Here is an 18297-nt window from a genome sequence, read left to right on the forward strand (position 1 = left end):
ATTGTTAGAAGGTAACAGTCTGCATGGAAAAAAAAGTAGAATAGAGGGTTACTAGGGTTAGGGTTAGGGTTGCAGTTTTAAATTGGGTTAAGATGGGCCTCATGATAAGGTGATAGGAAGGAGGTAAGGAAGTGAGCCATGTTGAAATCTGGAAGAAGATCGTTACAGGCAGAGGGAACAGTCAGTGCGGAATTCCCGAGGCGGAAGCATGCCTTCCACGTCTGAGGAACAGTTGGGAGGCCCTTGTGCTGGAGTAACGTGCCCAAGGGGGAGAGTGCAACAGGGCTAGATCCTGTGGGACCCTTCAGGCCACTGTAAGGGCTGGTGTCTGCTCTACTTGAGATGGGACACTGTGCTGGGATTTTGAGCAGAGGAGTGGCATGGTCTGCTTTAATAGGAGTTATTTGGCCTTTGTGTTGAGAATAGACCGTAAAAGAATAAGAGCAGATGCAGGGAGACTAGTTTGGAAGCTGTTAGAATAATCTAGGCCAGCGGTGAAGTGGCTCAGATCAAAATGCTAGCAGTGGAGATGGTGAGAAGTGGTTTGTTCTGGTTACAATCTGAAGATAGAACAAAGCAGATGTCCTAATGTACTGAAGGCAGGGAGTGAGAGATATGGAGCAGGCATAGTTTACTTACTTTGCCCTTTCTTTTGTCTGAGCAATTGGAAGCGTGGAGTTTCCTTACACTGAGATGAGAGGGCCGTAGGTGGGGAAATGGGAGATGGGAAAGAGTTCATTTTGGACATACTGATTGAGATGGGAGATGGGAAAGAGTTCATTTTGGACATACTGATTGAGATGACGTTTAGATATCCAGCTGGAGATGTTGAATAAGCAGTTGGAAATGCAGGTCTGGAGTTTGGGAGAGAGGTCTGGGCTAAAGATGTTGATTGGAGAGTCTGTGGCCTGTAGATGATATATAAAGTCTTAGACCTGGGTCAGATCAGCAGGGGAATGAGTACAGGTAGAGAGAAGGGGCGGGCTGAGGACTTAGTCTTGTGGCACTAGTTTAAGAGGTTGGGAGGAGAAGCAAAGCATCCTGAAAAGCAGCCCGTGAGGTTAAGGAAAACTAAGAGAGTAAGATGTCCTAGGAACCAATCAAAGAAGGCCTGTGTCCAAAGGAGGGAAGGTTCAGTGTCGGTTGCTGTGGGTGGAGTCGTGAGGATTGAGAATTGACTGAGAAATGACAGTGTGTCTAAATGGGTACATGTAAGTGTATCTAACTGGATCCACTGGCAGTCACTGGTGACCTCCATGAGAGCAGCTTCCATGGAGTGGTGGGTGAAAGCCTAATAAAAGAGAGTTTAAGAGAAAGTCAGCGGGAAGGGAATTGAAATACATGATACAGACAATTCTTGAGGAGTTTGCCCCACTGAAGCACAAAAAAATGGAATGGTAGCTGGTGGGAGAAGTGAAGTGAAGAGAAGGATCTTTTCAGTTGAGGGAAATAAGAGCATGTTTGTTTCTAGGACTGAACCGTTAGAAAACAAAAAATTAATGATGTAGGAGAAATAGAAGAAGCTTGCTGGAGCGCTCTTCTTGAGTAGGCCCTGGAACAGATCTGCACAGGCTTTAGGAAGGAACAGCGATGGCTCACCTGGTAACAGGTGGAAGGCACAGTGTGCCGGGAAGCGGGCAGCCATGGTAGTGGCCATCCGTGGAAAGTCTCTTCTCAGGGCTGCAGTTTACTCAGTGAAGTCATTAGCTGAGAGTGAGGATGGGGAAGAGATTTCTGGTGGCTTGAGGTTGGAGAGGGCGAGGGGAGGAGTGTGAATAAATGGCCTAGGGAAGTGTACTGTAATGTCTGTTTGTAGAATGTTGTGTAAACCTTGGCCAGAGGTAGCTTTACTCTGTGCATATTAAATTTGCAACATTAGTGATTAAACTTTGAAACAAAGCTGAGCTTTTTGATAAAATCTGTTTTAAGCAGCCCTTGAACTACTTAACTTTATCTTGTATCTTTTATTTTGCAGAAAAACTATGGGCAAGCTGATGAAGATTGTAGGCATGGTATGTTTAAAAGCAGGATTCTTTTCTGCTGTGAAGATTTTGAATTATTTAATTGAGCACTGTTTAAGATTTGTTTTTTTATATGCTAATTTCAAAAGTGATTATAATATTTAAAAAACCCACCTCATGGTGGTGCTGAGTGACTAATTTGGATGGCGACTTTCCTGCTATGATGGGTGCACACATGAACATTGTTCCTAATCACGAGTGTTGGCATTGCTGTCACTCCCTTGGGAACATTGATAATGCCCTTTTAAAGTTTATGTGAGTATTTTCAGTCAATAAAGAGCCATATTTTAAGAACTGTAGCACATAACACACATTGATTAAAACGTTAAGCTTGGATAAATTGAAAAGCTGGGCCTCTGCCTCCTAAAATGTTCTTTTCCCCTTCATTAGAAGATTTCCCTTAGAGAGCAGAGACTGGCTAGAATGCTCTTTAGTGCTTTTTCCTGTTTTCTTTTGGGCAGGAAATTGATTAGTAAGATCCGTGCTCTTTGGGTACTCATAGACCAGGGATCCTTTTCTTGGAGATTGCTGCCAGTTCACTAGAATGAGTCTAGAAGTGAGTGGGAGGAGGGTTCCGGGTACATTCTCTCACACTCTTGGTGGGAGTGTGGCACAGCTCAGTGATTTGGATAATATAATGTTTCAATTATCCAGATTGGGGTTGGGGGGCTGAGGTGTCTAACATAAGTTAAAGTTTTTTTCCTATTTGCTCCTTTGTGTCAAAACTCTTAAAAGTATTAGCTCTTTTTGTTGTTAACCTTACAAAACCATCTTATCTACTCCTGGGGCATATTGGACATAATTTAACCATTCATTAAAGATTCAGTGACCTCTTTGTAAACCTTGCTTCATAGGATTGTATACTTTGGGAGTTAATTGGCATGAGAGATATCTAGTACCATCTTCCACTAAAAAAATCTTTACTATCTGTGGACATTTAAAAGTTACCAACAAGCCAGATAATAAGTCAGATAATATAGAGGAGTATGAAGAAGGGACCCACTTCCCCTTCTCCCCGATCTGAAGGAACCATGTTATCAGTTTGCTGCATCTTCTTCACCTTTCTCTGTAGTGATAAGCACAAATGCTTATAATACATAGGTAGGGTTTTCCTTTAAAAATTAAAAAAGAATTATGTGATCATCACACAGTTTCTTGCTTTCTTCTGTAACAGTAGATTATGGACATCTTACTATGTTAATAATACATCAGCTCCAATTCCTGCCAAATATTCCATGGCATAGATGTGCCGTAATTTATTCAGCTATTCCCATATTGACGGGCATTCAGGTGGTTCTAGGTTTCTAGTTTGTTATAGTTCATCCTGTAATAAACATATATTCTTTCTTACTGTTGCCTTTGTTTCTTTATGGTAGTCTTAAAAGTTAGATATCTGGGTTAAGGATTTTTAAAAGTTGGATGTCTGGGTTAAAATACACTTGAATGCCTGTTTCCTGTGAGCTCACTAACTGGAACCTCTCAGTCTTGACGTTGTGACAGTCTTGTGTGTGAGAAATGGCCCCTCTTTCTTTAATGTTCCCTTCCATGAGTACTAGTGAGGTTGATGCTTTTCATTTGGAGACACACAAAGTCCCAGAAGAGTAACTGACTTGTGAAGAGTTGTCGAAGGGTAAACGCTGTGGGTGAAGGAACATAAGGAAAAACGCTGCGTTTTTTGTTAATTGTTTTATTAGCGTTTTCAAGTTAGATACTATTTTACAGCTGCTGAATTACCACAATAAAAGCTTAACCAGGAAACCTTGGGGATGAAGGATAAGCCTGTTACCTGGATTGTGATCATCGTAACATGAATGTATACGTATGTCCACACTCACCAGACTGTATACATCAATTACGTGCAGTTTTTGGATACTGATTATGTCTCTGTAATGTGGGGAGAAAAGTTTAACCAATGCCTAAGATAAGGTTGCAGTGAAATGAGTGTATGCTTGTGGTGTGGTAGAGTATGAAGCGGAATATGGCTTGGTAACATGTTCGTTCCTTTGACCCACTAATCTTAGTTCTGGGATACTGTCCCAAGTAAATATTCCAAAAGAAGGAAGAAATTGTATGTGGAATGGTTTTCATTGCAATACTGTGTGGAAAAGCAGAAAATCGGTTAGCTTGCAATAAGGGTTCATTGATTACACTCTGTGCATTCCTTGTTACCATTTATGTGATAAGTAAGAACATGGAAGTGCTTATTTAATGTATATAAACTTTGTCGTTTGAAATAGACATTTGGGAATATTGGCAAAGTTTACATGTGTATATTGCTAATTGTAGAGTTCTGCTTTTATATTATGTACATGTAATTTTTTTTTCTTTTCACCTTTTGGTAACTTGTGTTTTTTTTAATTGAAATACAGTTGATTTACAGTATTAGTTTCAAGTGTACAGCAAGCTTATTTTTATATAAGGTAATAAAATACCACAGTTAAGCAGTCAGTAATAAAAAGCAACACGAGAATCTCAATCTCTGTTAATTATTATATTGGTTTGTAACGCTAGATAGCCCGAATAGCTCCTGCCTTAATGGCCCCAGAGCTTTGTTTGAATTTTATGTACTAGAGTATCATCCTGGTGTCTGCTCCCTCACTGTCAGGCTATCAGTTTGCATTCCTTACAACTCTCAACATGCCTCATTGCAGCTACCCTCCCCCTCTTCTCCACTTGCTGCTTCTGACCCTGATTTCACTTTCTTAGGCAGGGATAGGAAACCAGACAGGCAATCTTTGTCATGGAGTTAAAAAAACATTGAAACATTTTTTATTATGAAAAATTTAAAACATACAGGAAACTAGGAGAAAGAGTATAATAAACATTCATAGTCTCGAAACTTAGGTTGTAACCTTCTGCCATATTTACTTCATTAATTTTTTTCTGAACTATTTAAAAATAATTATAGACATCATGATATTTACTCCTAAATACTTTAGTATGCATCTCTAATAAAAAATAAGGTCATAACTGTATAACCACAATATTATTATTAATCTAATAAAAATGGCCATAATTCCCTAATATCCAAAACCAGTCCATAATCAGATTTACCTGGTTGTTCCCAAAATGTTTTTTTTTAAGGCTGATTTGTTTAAGCCAGGAACTAATCAGAGTCATAAGATTTAATAGTTGGAATTCTACTTAAATAAGAAATAGGTTCTGAGTGAGGACTCAAGGGCATCCTGAAAATAAGCTACACAGACTTTAAGTTCATGGAGTTTAGTTCTGAGTTTGGTGTTGTGTTCTGGATAGTGAGGGTTGTCAAGCCAGTGACCACTGAGTAAGTGAGGCGGTCAAGTCTGTTTTCATTATCTGAACATACGCTGTATTTGGCGTAACAGGAAAACTTTCATAACATAAGGATTCTTTTTCTTCCTCTGAAATATTCATCATATAGGAAACTCACTTTTTTTTTACACTAACAAAAGGGAATGAGGTAAATGGAGAAGGTGAAATCAAAAGATAGTCTTATCAACTAAGAGTTTTGTGCTACATGTACTGTGTAGATCAAACTCAGTCATTATAACATCAGTGAATACTTTCCATAAGGCTGCAAGATTTTTATTTTATTCTTTTTAGGCTGCAAGATTTTTAAACCCTAGGTGAGAGTGTCATTAATTTAAGAAATTAATGTAAACAAAGGAATTTGGGCCATCAATTGATATTTATTATGTTGATAACTTGCCCTGTGAAGTAAGTGATTCAGTAACCAAAAAGCCCTGTTAAATAGATGCTGACTGTATTACAAAAGGCAAATTGATACATGATTGATTGAACCTTCTATACTTTCCTTCTCTGAAGAGTTTTGATTAAATAGATTTTATATTTTATGGTAATTAAAAATGTTTTGGAAAAATAATTAATAGGGGTAACAATACTTATTCAGAATTATTTCTGAGTAAGACCCTCTGAAGTATTTTGTTTAATCACACTGTAATATCATTCCAGCTTTATGGGTGAGGAAACAGATTTTGTGAGATTAAGTAACTTGCTTAAGAGCGTAGAGACAGTCCAGAGTGGAGCTGTGGTTTTGAAGTGAGGTCTTTGTGATCTGAAAGGCCATGCTCCTTCTCTTTATCCTAAGGTACAACCTATTTATTCTTTAGGGTTTTACAGACATTATTCTATTGAGTGTAGTAAACCTGGGGGGAAAAAGGCAAATGGGTATTTTATATTCTAGAAATGAAAAACACTGAGGCTCCGGATCACGTAGACGATAGTGGAGCGGGACAGGAGTTTGGATCTTTAAGCCTCTAGTCCATCCAGTTTTTCCTGTTGACCAGAATGTTAAATAGGGATGCAGTTCAATAATATTTCTTAATTACTTGTTCTTTAGATCCACTTGCGATAGCTATTTAAAAAATTTCATATATATAAGCTTCATTTCTCCAACAGGAATTAAAAAAAAACTTTTTACTTTGAAATAATTATGGATTCACAGGAAGTTGCGAATATAGTACAGAGTGATCCCATGTACCTTTCCCCCCACTGGTTACATCTTGCATAACTGTAGTACAGTATCAAAACCAGGAGGTTGACATTGGTTCAATGAATATGTGTAATTCTATTTCATTTTATTATGTGTAGATTCAGGTAACCACCAGCACAGTCCTGATGCAGAAGAGTTCCATCACAGTGAAGATCTCTCTTGTGCTACCCTTCACAGTTACACTCACTGTCTTCCCTCCCTGTGTAACCCCTGGCAGCCACTAATCTGTTCTCCACCTCCATAATTTTGTCATTTTGAAAATACCACATAATGGAACCATATTGTACGTGATCTTTTTAAGGATGACTTTTTTTCTCTCACCATGTGTTTGAGACCCATCCAAGTTTTTGTGTGTATCAGTAGTTCATCCATTTTTATGGCTGAGTAGTATTCCACAGCATGGCTGTACCACAGTTTGTTCTTCAGCAGGAACCTAAGGCTTTCTGGAATAGGACCTTAACTTCCACTCTTCATTTCCCCATAATGCCTATTAACTGTTTTAAGTAAATTTCTTATATGTAAGTTGTTAGGGATAGAATATAAATCAGGAAAGTGTTTTTTTTAAAATTTAAGTTGGAGACCATCCTCTGAGTGTGCAGACTCCCTTTTTTTTTTTGTTTTGCTGTACGCGGGCCTCTCACTGTTGTGGCCTCTCCCGTTGCGGAGCACAGGCTCCGGATGCGCAGGCTCAGCGGCCATGACTCACGGGCCCAGCCGCTCCGCGGCATGCGGGATCTTCCCAGACCTGGGCACGAACCCGCATCCCCTGCATCGGCAGGCGGACTCTCAACCACTGCGCCACCAGGGAAGCCCCAGACTCTCTTTTGTATGAGTAGATATTTAAGTAAGCAATAGTCTTTGAACTACACCCTTTGAACTCAGTTGCAAGAGCCTCACCATGGTTGTATGACTGTCTGTTCTAGACCTTTTCTTATTTACGCAGGGTGTCAGTTATAGTCATGAGTGACATTATAAATGTATTTCATGTTTTTCACTCATAGAATAAATACTAGCATTAATTTTATATTAGCTCAAATTATATGTATACCATAAAAAGAGAAGATTTAAAATGAGTGGTACTTTGCCTTGTAAAATCTCAATAAAAACTATACCAAAGCGGGGCGGGGGGGTGGGGGGGACGGACGGACACTGACGGGCAGGATGACAACGCTGAAATTAAGATTATTGTGAACACCTGAAAACATAGCCCTCTCACATAGTGCAAAGAAAATAGTCAGAAGAGGAGCAAAATGTCAGTTCTTCTCAGCAAGCAATTATTTTTTTCAAAAGCAAGCAAATCAACCGTGGAAACAGTGAAGTAAGGGAGTGCCTTAGCAGAGGATTTCCTCTGAGTGCTTCCAGCGGACATAGAGAGACGTTGACTTCTGACGTTGACATAAAGGCGCTGAAAGAGTTTTACGATAAAAAAATACAGTTAAGTTGATTTTTTAAGATAGAAGCAACTTCCAGTTTTTATAAACTTTATTTACTTATTCATTTATAGCTGCACTCAGGCTTTCTCCAGCTGCGTCGAGCAGGGGCTAACTCTTCGTTGTGTGCACGGGCCTCTCACGGTGGAGGCCTCTCCCGTGGGGGAGCGCAGGCTCCAGGCACGCGGGCTCAGCAGTTGTGGCGCACGGGCTCAGTTGCTCCGCGGCATGTGGGATCTTCCCGGACCAGGGCTCGAACCCGTGTCCCCTGTGTTGGCAGGTGGATTCTTAACCACCGCACCACCAGGGAAGCCCCCTTCTTCCAGTTTTTGAACAGTTAACAGAGATTAACTTTCCTGTAATGATACAGCAAATGCATCTTGGAAATTAGGGTTCTTTATAACGAGGAGGCTGAAGGCTCGGCAAGCAGCATGCTCGCGCTCTCTCTCTCTCTCTTTCTAATGCACACACAGTACAACAGGCTACTCAGGAGTCCAAGAGCCTTTACTCTGAGCTGCAGTTGAAGGAAAGAGTACTTCCAAAAATATACAATAAGGTCTCAGCTTCAAAGTTTATGGCACACACAAGAGGGCTGTAAAAGAGATGCAGAGATTTTTGTGACCAGGTTAAGGACTGAATACTGGAAGGAGCAGAGAGCAAGGTAGCAGGGATTTGGGGAAAAAGAAAAGAGAGAGAATGAGAGAGAGAGTATAGTATTTAAATCTGGAGATGAAATATTCAGAAGAGGTCTGTGTGATACCTGAGATTGAATACTGTTAAGGCTTTTCATTTTCCAAAAGCGTCTTATAAAGGAAAGATTATATCTGCAAAAGACCTTGGTAGGAAGGACATAAAATGCCGCAAAAGCTGTGGTCCGCATGTCTTAAAGTATTATGTATTACAATTGGAAGTAAAGAGAGGGCAAGGGGAAAAAGGGTTGAGACAGAGGAGAAGCATGGTGGAAAAAAAAAACTATTTGGAGAAATGGACCCGGGTGAGAGATTTGCCACAGAGTTCTTATTCTGGTTTACCTTATACTTCTTGTTACTTGTTACAAGTGGACATTTTAACCTGACTTAGGCCTTCTGCTGTTTGGAGTCTGTTTATAAACTCCTCCCCTAACCCCACCCCAATAGATGTTTGGCAATAAGTTTATTGCCCAAAAATCAAATGGCTGATATTTAGGAAAGGAATTTATTTATAAATTATAAATTTGTTTTATATATTTATTAAATGAATCTATTTCATTTTTGATTCAGTTCCTGATGTGTTGTTTCTGAGAATGTGATTATTTCCAAGTGGTGAATAATTTCACTTTATTAATGACTCAAGGATTTAGTTTAATGGTAATTTTAAAATTTCTTTCAAAAAATTTGGAAAAATGCTACCTTGATTAGGCTATGCTCTTCAATAAAAGGCTTTAGAAATAACTAAGGACTTGATAAGAAAAATACCCTTTTATGGTCATGTTACTGAAAAAATACAGACTAATATTCAGCATTTACTGAACTTTAAGCTTGTTTTAAATTATCTTTCTCATTGCAGGTAATTCTTTACAGGCAAGGGGAATTACATTTTAATTGTTGATCCTCTCCTTTTGGTAGCCAGGGGCTGTCAAACACTTACAGAAGCTGTTTTTGTTGAAACAGTTGAATGAGTACTCCTTTAAGATTAGTCATATTCTGGTCCAAAACATTCCAAGTAAGACATATTTCAAGTGTTAGAAAATCTTACAAAAACTTAAGGATGAGAAGGGATAGAGACTTGAATTTAGCAACGCAACTAAGGTGTTCAGATTTTTCCTTTGTAACTCCCAGGGGAAGGAAGGAGTTATGTGCTCACTGTAGAATTTCACAGATAGTTGGGGGAAGAGAATTTATTTGTAAGGAATCATAACTTTTTTACAGTTGCCCAAGATTAGGTTATGTTTTAATGTCATCTCTTTTGGCAAGTTCAATTATTATAGCTGAGGCAAGTTTAAGAATACACTAGGCCATACTTTGTTTTCTTTCAAGCTTTTTCAAGATGTTAAAGGTAATACAGGACCAGATTGGCAGCACTGCAATTTGATTTTATCATATGACACCATAGCAGGATAGCTTTTTATCTATAGTAGTTGACTGTTTCTTTGCCATAGTTCTTCATGTGGGATCCTACAAGACATAAACTGAATTGCATTTAAAGACAGCCGTTAGAAGAAAGTACATCAGTAGTGTTTCTTGTCTAAAATGTTTAGAGAGAAGAAAGGGAAACATAATTTTGACAAATCTGGAGACATTTAGACATCAGTGTAATGGAAGAACTTTTGCAAAATAAAATTCAGCATATACCTTGTGCAAAACCAAAGATCTCTGCAAAGTGCTTGTAAAATATCATGTCATTTAATACTCTTTAAACATGACATAGTCATCTGAGATTGAAATATTCTTACGTTTTTTTCATTTCCCTGAGACATTTTTTCATTTCCCTGAGACATTCCCTGGACAACTAGTTTCTTAATATCCCAATTACTGAAAAGGAACTAGGCTAGTTCCTCAACAGTTCTTAATACTATTTTATAATTTTTAGAGGGGAACGTAACATCTAGGGAACTCTTGAGGAGACTGTGCTAGATACTTCATATAATTAACACAGTTAGTCTTTACCACAACCTTATTAGGTAGCTACTGTCACCTCCATTTTATGGGGGAGGAAACAGGCTTAGCGAATGTGAGTGATCCACTCCTTGGTAGGACTGTCATGTTTCTTCAGAGCGTTTTATTAATGCTTGCATTATATTATTTGATCCTTGCAGCACATTTTTTTCATCTTGCAGTTCTACAGATGACCACACTGAGGACCAGAGAGATAAAATGACTTTTGCCAAAGGTCATATTTAAGTAGTTTCAGGAATAGTAAGATCTGGGGGGAGATGTGGGCTTACTGTGGAATTTTCTGAGTTGCTCAAGACATTCTTAAGGATACTCCGTTGTTGTTATTCATGTATTGGAATTGTCAGTTGAGGAGATAAGTGATCTGTAACATGGATGCTGTGACAGCAGGTTGGTCTAAACTGAAAGTAATTGAATAAAACCTTCTTGGATACAGAGACTGCAACTTTCAATTTAATAATCTGATTCAATAAAGTATATATGTAGAAAGATGTTTAATACAGTGTTCTTTTTTGTGTTTTTTTTTTTTTTGCGGTACGCGGGCCTCTGGCTGCTGTGGCTTCTCCCGTTGCGGAGCACAGGCTCCGGACACGCAGGCCCAGCGGCCATGGCTCACGGGCCCAGCCGCTCCGCGGCATGTGGGATCTTCCCGGACCGGGGCAGGAACCCGTGTCCCCTGCATCGGCAGGCGGACTCTCAACCACTGCGCCACCAGGGAAGCCCCGTACAGTGTTCTTTTTAATAGTTAAAAATTGGAACTGTTCTGGATCAAGGGAATAGTTAAGTAAATTGATGTATCTACTTGATGGAACATTATATAGCTAATAAAATGATAAATATAAACACTGTAATATGGAAAATACTGAATATGTCAAGGGGAAGTAAAGTAGGATATAAACTGTTATATCAGTTACAGTCATGTAAAAATTATGTAAATATTGATCAGAATTTGAAGAGAACATGAATAAGTGAAAACAGTTTTTTGGTTGAGTGGTGAGTTTATGGTGAACTTCTGTGTAGAATTTTATTAGTGTTCTTTTGTTATGTTATTTGGGTAATAAAAAAACTGAACCATATAACAGAAGGATATATTCAGTACAACCAAAATAAATATATTAAGAACAGTGATTCCCTGGTGGCACAGTGGTTAAGAATCCGCCTGCCAATGCAGGAGACATGGGTTCGAGCCCTGGTCCGGGAAGATCCCACATGCTGCGGAGCAGCTAAGCCCGTGCGCCACAACTACTGAGCCTGCGCTCTAGAGCCCGCGAGCCACAACTGCTGAGCCAGCTTGCCACAACTACTGAAGCCCATGCGCCTAGAGCCTGTGCTCTGCAACAAGAGAAGCCACCGCAATGAGAAGCCCGCGCACCGCAACGAAGAGTAGCCCCTGCTCACCGCAACTAGAGAAAGCCCACAGGCAGCAATGAAGACCCAACGCAGCCAAAAATAAATAAATAAAATAATTACATTTATTAAAAAAAATATATATATATATTAAGGACGGACCCAATTGACTTTAAATGCAGTATATTATGTTGATACTTAAACAAAACATTTCCTTGAAAATAGAAAAAATGCAATTTCCAAAATATTTTCTTTCAGCAAATTATCTTTTTGCAAAGGAAGCTGAAGTGTGTATAAACTAAAAATAGAATCTTGGACTTAGCAGTAAAGAGAAAGGTACAGATTGTTTTACTGGTTGAACCATTAGCAGTTGTGGGAAATCATCTCAAATGACATGGCATAAAAATGAGTATATTCTGTATTGTTAGAAATATGTTCTCCTTGTGATTGTATTAAATTAAGTCAGTAAACCCTTGCAGACAAATTGGGTAGCATTTTCTCTGGCCATTTGACCATTGGGTTCTTAGTTAATCTTGCTGGTTTTGATAAAAGCTAATTCTTAATTACTTAGGAATTTCAAAATATTGAGGTTTGCAGTTTCTATTCTTATGCATTTTAATGGCACTGGATCTCTTTGTCAAAAATGCAAGAACTTTATTCAGCGAATATCTATCTCTGCAGTTTAAAAGCCCTCATTTACCCAGACATCATAGGTTGAACAGTATTTTCACTGGAGAGCTGTAAGATTAATTCTCCTCATGATTTTGTGGTGATCCTACCTGACTATAGGCTGTAGTAGGTTAGGTATGTTGATCGTCGCATTTTTTTTCTTGGCTTTATGCATGTCATGGACAGAACTGAAACATCACTGCCTTCCTCTAGTAGTTATAGTTATTCTTTTAGTATGAAAGAAGTCATGCTTGGGATAGTGTGCTAATAATAAAATTGAGAAAAATGTGTATCGAATGTTACGCGGTTAATGATGGCTGTTCTTTCATGACAGTGCTGGGAGAAGGACTGGCCAAGGGAGATGGTACCTTTCAAGCAGTACTTTGCTGCATGCAGCTTAAAGGAAAGCTCCAACTTGTATCCAGCATTCTTGCCAAGTCACTGACAGGAGAGTCCCTGGTATGTTGATGAGTTCTAAATTTGAATGTCTGAAAACGGATTCATCCATTTGACTCCTTAGGTGTATTACCTACGTTCCTCTAGGTTCTGTCAGAAATCAAAGTTTGTAAGTATCTTGAGATGCTTATTTCTCTTCAACAAACTGATGTTTAATCATTGGATTCTTGTAGTTTGTGATAATATATATAAGAATTGGAGATATTTTTTAAGCTTTGAAAGTATAGAATAAATAAATGATTTTCTTTAAAGGTATAATTTAACAGAACCTGGAAATATTTTTGAGTTTTAAAATGCTCCTGTGGACATATGATCTTATAGGGTTCTTAAATTCAACAATTTATTTTATAAAATGCTTAAGTTTATCTAAACTAAGTAATAATTACTGTTGTTTCTGAAGATGTCATATGTGTAAGTTAATATTCATGACTGCTCTGATGGAGTTATCTAATTCTTTTCAGACTTTGGGATAAATGTTTGTATGTAGTATATAATTTTTGAGAGTTTTTGTCTGTTTTTGGATGAGATAATTGAAAGACTACTTTTTTTGTACTTTAGAGTTGGCAATCTATAGAAATTGGAAGAAAAGAGATATTATAACTTTTTTTTACCAGTTGGTAACTGTTACAGCATTGGCTGATATTTTTCAGGAATCATAATGAAAAACAGTGAAAGCAAGAAAATATATGTATACTTTGTTATACAGCATGAATTCTCTATACTTTTATTCTGAATTAACATAAATTGTGGAAAGCAGGAGCAAAGTTGTGTTTTCACTGCAAATAAATATATATTTGGTAAAAAAAAAATGGAAATTAGGAAAGTACTTTGTATATTGTTGAGTGTAATGTAATGACCCGTCTCAGAGGGTAATTTAGTTATTTTCTAAGGAATTATTTTGCTGTGAATTGTTTAGTTGGTTTAACAGTATTTTTGGATGTCACCATTTTAACAAATGAATATAAAAGCTAAGATGTGTTATTAATATAGCAAAATTGTATGGGTTATTTAGTTCTAAATAGATGATAAAGAATAGCTCTCTTCTTTATTATTTAGATAATTCTATCCTTAAGGAACTTTTCTATATAAGTTAAGCATATTACACAGTTTTACCTGTTGGATTTTTACTTATTTTATTTTATTATTTTTTAATTTATTGAGGTATAATTGCTTCACAGTGTTTGCTAGTTTCTGCTGTACAGCGAAGTGAAATAGACACACATATTCCCCCCTGACCCCAACTTCTGGATTTCCCTCCCATCTAGGTCACCACAGAGCATAGTGTAGTAGTCACCACAGAGCTGTACAGCAGGCTCTCAACTAGTTATCTGTTCCATACGCAGCAGTGTATACATGTCAGTCCTAATCTCCCAATTCATCCCAGCCCCCCTTTCCCCCCTTGGTGTCCATACGTTTGTTCTCTACGTCTGTGTCTCTATTTCTGCTTTGCAGATAGGTTCATCTGTACCACTTTTCTCGATTCCACATATATGCATTAATATATGGTATTTGTTTTTCTCTTTCTGACTTACTTCACTCTGTATGACAGTCTCTAGGTCCATCCACATCTCTACAAATGACCCAGTTTCATTCCTTTTAATGTCGGAGTAATATTCCATTGTATATATGTACCACATCTTCTTTATCCATTCATCTGTTGATGGACATTTAGGTTGCTTCCATGACCTGGCTATTGTAAACAGTGCTGCAATTAACATTGTGGTACATGACTCTTTCTGAATTATGGTTTTCTCAGGGTATATGCCCAGGAGTGGGATTGGTGGGTCATATGGTAGTTCTATTCTTAGTTTTTTAAGGAACCTCCATACTGTTCTCCATAGTGGCTGTATCAACTTACATTCCCACCAACAGTGTAGGAGGGTTCCCTTTTCTCCACACCTTCTCCAGCATTTATTGTTTGTAGATTTTTAAATTTAAAATTAGGAAGAAGCAATTTGCTTTCAAATCTCAAGTGAAATTTGAATTTCAGAAGAGTGAATGTTTTATGTATTTTCCTTCAACAGCTTTGTTAATGAACCATCTTTAAGTACTGTGATCATTGTATGTGAATCTGAGTCATAAGTAACTGAGTTCACCATTTTGTGAATCTAGCCTATTAGTTTTAGGAAAAAGGAGTTTTAAAAAGTTGAGGTTAAAAAAAAAGTTGAGGTTTATTTTTTTCTTTACTTACTCTATCTTGCTCTTCAGTGATACCCTTTGTGAATATTTTATTGAATTAATCTTAAATTCTTAGGCAAGGTGAATACAGTGTTTTAGGGCACACTGTATCTTTTGTCCTGCTAATCTTTTTAACTTTGCGCATAGGTGGTTAGCTTTATCATCACCTCAATGATGGAAATGGTAATGAGGATGGGAGAGAGTTTTCTTTTTACAGATGAACCTTAGAAACAGCTGAAGAGTTAAGTCCCCATAGTAAAGAACTAATACACTACTTGGTTTTCCATTTTTCATTTGCCGTTTCAGAATGGGATGGTAACAAAAGATTTGACAAGACTAAAAATACTTCTCACAGAAACGGAGGTAAGACTATTTCAGTGGATCTCTTTGGGAAGAGTTTAACGCAGTCTGGCTAGTACGTGTTCTTTATTAAAATTTGGAAAATCACTGGGCATCAGCAAGGCTTTAAAGATGGGGTACTGCAACCTTTAGACTTTCCGTAACCAGGCTTGGTCCCATCCTAGGAACTTTGCTTCCTGTCAGCGTGCCTCTGCATCCCAGGTCTTCTGTTTTGTCCCTAATTTTTGTTAGCTGTCTCTGGCCAATAAATGGAAAGATAATGGGGAAATTTTAGTTTTTAACTACATCTGGCTATTAGAAAATTCTGTTTTTAATAGTGAGATACTCCTCAAGCCTTCTGTGTTTTTAAGTAACTAATGGAACTCTGTGATTTGAGGAGGTTTTTTAGGGAGTGAGTTTAGCTGGTGGAAATAATGTGTATCAGGGTAAATGGTGAACGAAAATGTGCTCTGGTGAAGCAGTTGAAGGCTGGGGACAGCAGTGGCACGTAAAAGGCCCGTGGCTTTGTAAGTCTCACATTTCTATTCCTCACACCGGCATATAGAAGTATTTTTATTCAGATGTCTCATTTTACAAATAGCCATTTTTGTCAGTTTTTATCATAAATGGAAGCCCATGTAAAGTGATCGCTTGGTTGGCTTATTTATTTAAAAAGTGGCACCTACTGTGTGCTAGGTATTATGCTTGGTGCTGAGGATACAGCACTGAACAAGACACTCATGGTCCTTGTCGTCTGGGAGGTTAGAGTCTTGGGGAGGAGATAGACGATAAATACATAAATTAATTAAACAAGTATAGGTATAATTCGCATTGAGGTAAGTGGTATGAGGGAAAAGAATAAGCTTTCTGTGATGGGGAAAGAATAAGCTTTCTGTGATGGAAAAATAACTGGCGTGGTGGTGAGGGGACGAGACACTTAAGCTGAGTTGAGAATGGAGAAGGTGCTGGTCTCGTGGAGAGTGCGATAAGGGTGCTCCCATCAGGCCAAGAGGATGAGAAGAGCCCCCAGGTGTAAACCTTGACCTCCTGTAGATTACTTTCCCACTTCAAATCTAATCATACATCGCAGTTCATACCAACAAATAAGTAAGCAAAGAAGATAGTCATCGTGAATTATATAAGCTGCATAAAGATACTGTTTGTTTTGCTACAATTAAATATAGCCTTTTAAAAAATGTTATTTTCTTAGTCTTATGTTATCTTGTTATGAATTAACTGAGAATCAATAAGCTCTAATTAACTTCAAAGCCATTTCCCTTCTGGTATATATGTAGTCTTTTAATTTCTAAGAAGTAAAATATGACAGTTATAAGTGTTTTAGACTTTTAAAATGAGAACATAAAATAAGATGATTTGGGGCCTTGTTCTCCTCTTTTATTACCTTAGTTGAATTAGCAGCTTTACATCTGATAATCATACACAAATATATATAAAATTTTATTTTTAATATTTATAATCCTGTTATGTATAAGGTCCCAAATATCACTTGACTCTCATTTTGTGACTGTACTTTTGGAATAAGTGACTTAAATTTTGTTTATAATTTCTTTTCTGTGTAACCAGAGTAGTAGTATTTTTGGTTAGTGAACTGGTACTATTAAAAAATCCATCTAGAAAAAGTTAACAAACAATGATACCCTTACTTATTATTGCACCTGACGTATTTAAAAATAGCAACAATTTGTTATTTAAAGATTGGGCTGAGCTGATGTTTAACCTGTAAATGCTGGTGGATTAGAATAAAGACATGGAACTAAAGGCTGACTAATGAAAAGAAAAACAACGCATATTCTTTAGAAAAATTTCAAATATCCAATCAATAGATTTGATTGTAAATTTACAGGAATTCTAGCAGTGTGAACTTCGGCTGCCTTCCCTGAAGGTCTCAGTAAAGACTGAAAATCACAAACTAATTGATGTTGCCCTTCTGTCTTAGGGTCTGAGCATATAAAAAGGGTGTTAAAAAAAACAAAACTAAACACAGTACCAGGAAACTAAAAGCCACAGTGGCCAAATATTCAGCCCAGGCTTGAGCTGCTCATTTTTATCAGCTCTTCTGATGAGGATGTGCTGTTCACCAGACCCCACCAGACTGAGAACTACAGTGTCAGCACATGCATACTCTGCCCATTTGCAGATTGTTGTAGATGCTGACTCACTAAATACACCACCTATGTTTCCCTTCTGACAGTTATAAATGCTTTAAGCTTCATTTCATCACCAAAACATTTTTCCCCATTTTTTCTCACATATTTGGTAAATTTATTTTGATAAATTTTTTTAGAGGAGATACTTTCAATTTATACTTGAAGTGAATTTTTAGCTCTTATAAATTCTGTGCAGTTAGAATCATATTTTAAGGGCTACTGTGGGACTATGCTGCTTAGATCTTGCTTATAGAATTTTAAAGGATCTTTTAATATACCTTTTTGGTGCGCATAGAGTCCTTATAATGTTAATAATTACTCCTGATTTATTTGTTAGCTTATGTATTCTTATATTCAGTCCTCATTTTACAAAAAGAATGGGTTGTCTTTAAAAACTTGTTAGTAAGTAGTTTGAGAATCAGAAGGCATTTTCCTGTTGAAACAGTATTATGGTGATTTAGTTCCAGCCCAACCTAAAAAGGGTCCAATTTAATCAGTGACATGTAAATTATGGTGATATTATTGTTTCAGTTATACCCAATTAGC

The 18297-nt window shown here is 37.6% G+C and overlaps 1 protein-coding gene across 8 annotated transcripts in view; it reads left to right on the top strand.

Moving 5' to 3' along the window:
• Positions 1-18297, top strand: part of HELZ (helicase with zinc finger) — a 157016-nt gene that overhangs the window by 23994 nt on the left and 114725 nt on the right. For all 8 annotated transcript variants that reach the window (XM_033438309.2, XM_012535043.3, XM_004275399.3 and 5 more), the window contains 3 exons: positions 1976-2012; positions 12945-13069; positions 15551-15607. In XM_033438309.2, the coding sequence (XP_033294200.2) occupies positions 1976-2012; positions 12945-13069; positions 15551-15607 (219 nt within the window). The remainder of the gene's footprint in view (positions 1-1975; positions 2013-12944; positions 13070-15550; positions 15608-18297) is intronic.

Source organism: Orcinus orca, chromosome 19 (genome assembly GCF_937001465.1).
Source record: "Orcinus orca chromosome 19, mOrcOrc1.1, whole genome shotgun sequence".
NCBI lineage: Eukaryota > Metazoa > Chordata > Mammalia > Artiodactyla > Delphinidae > Orcinus > Orcinus orca.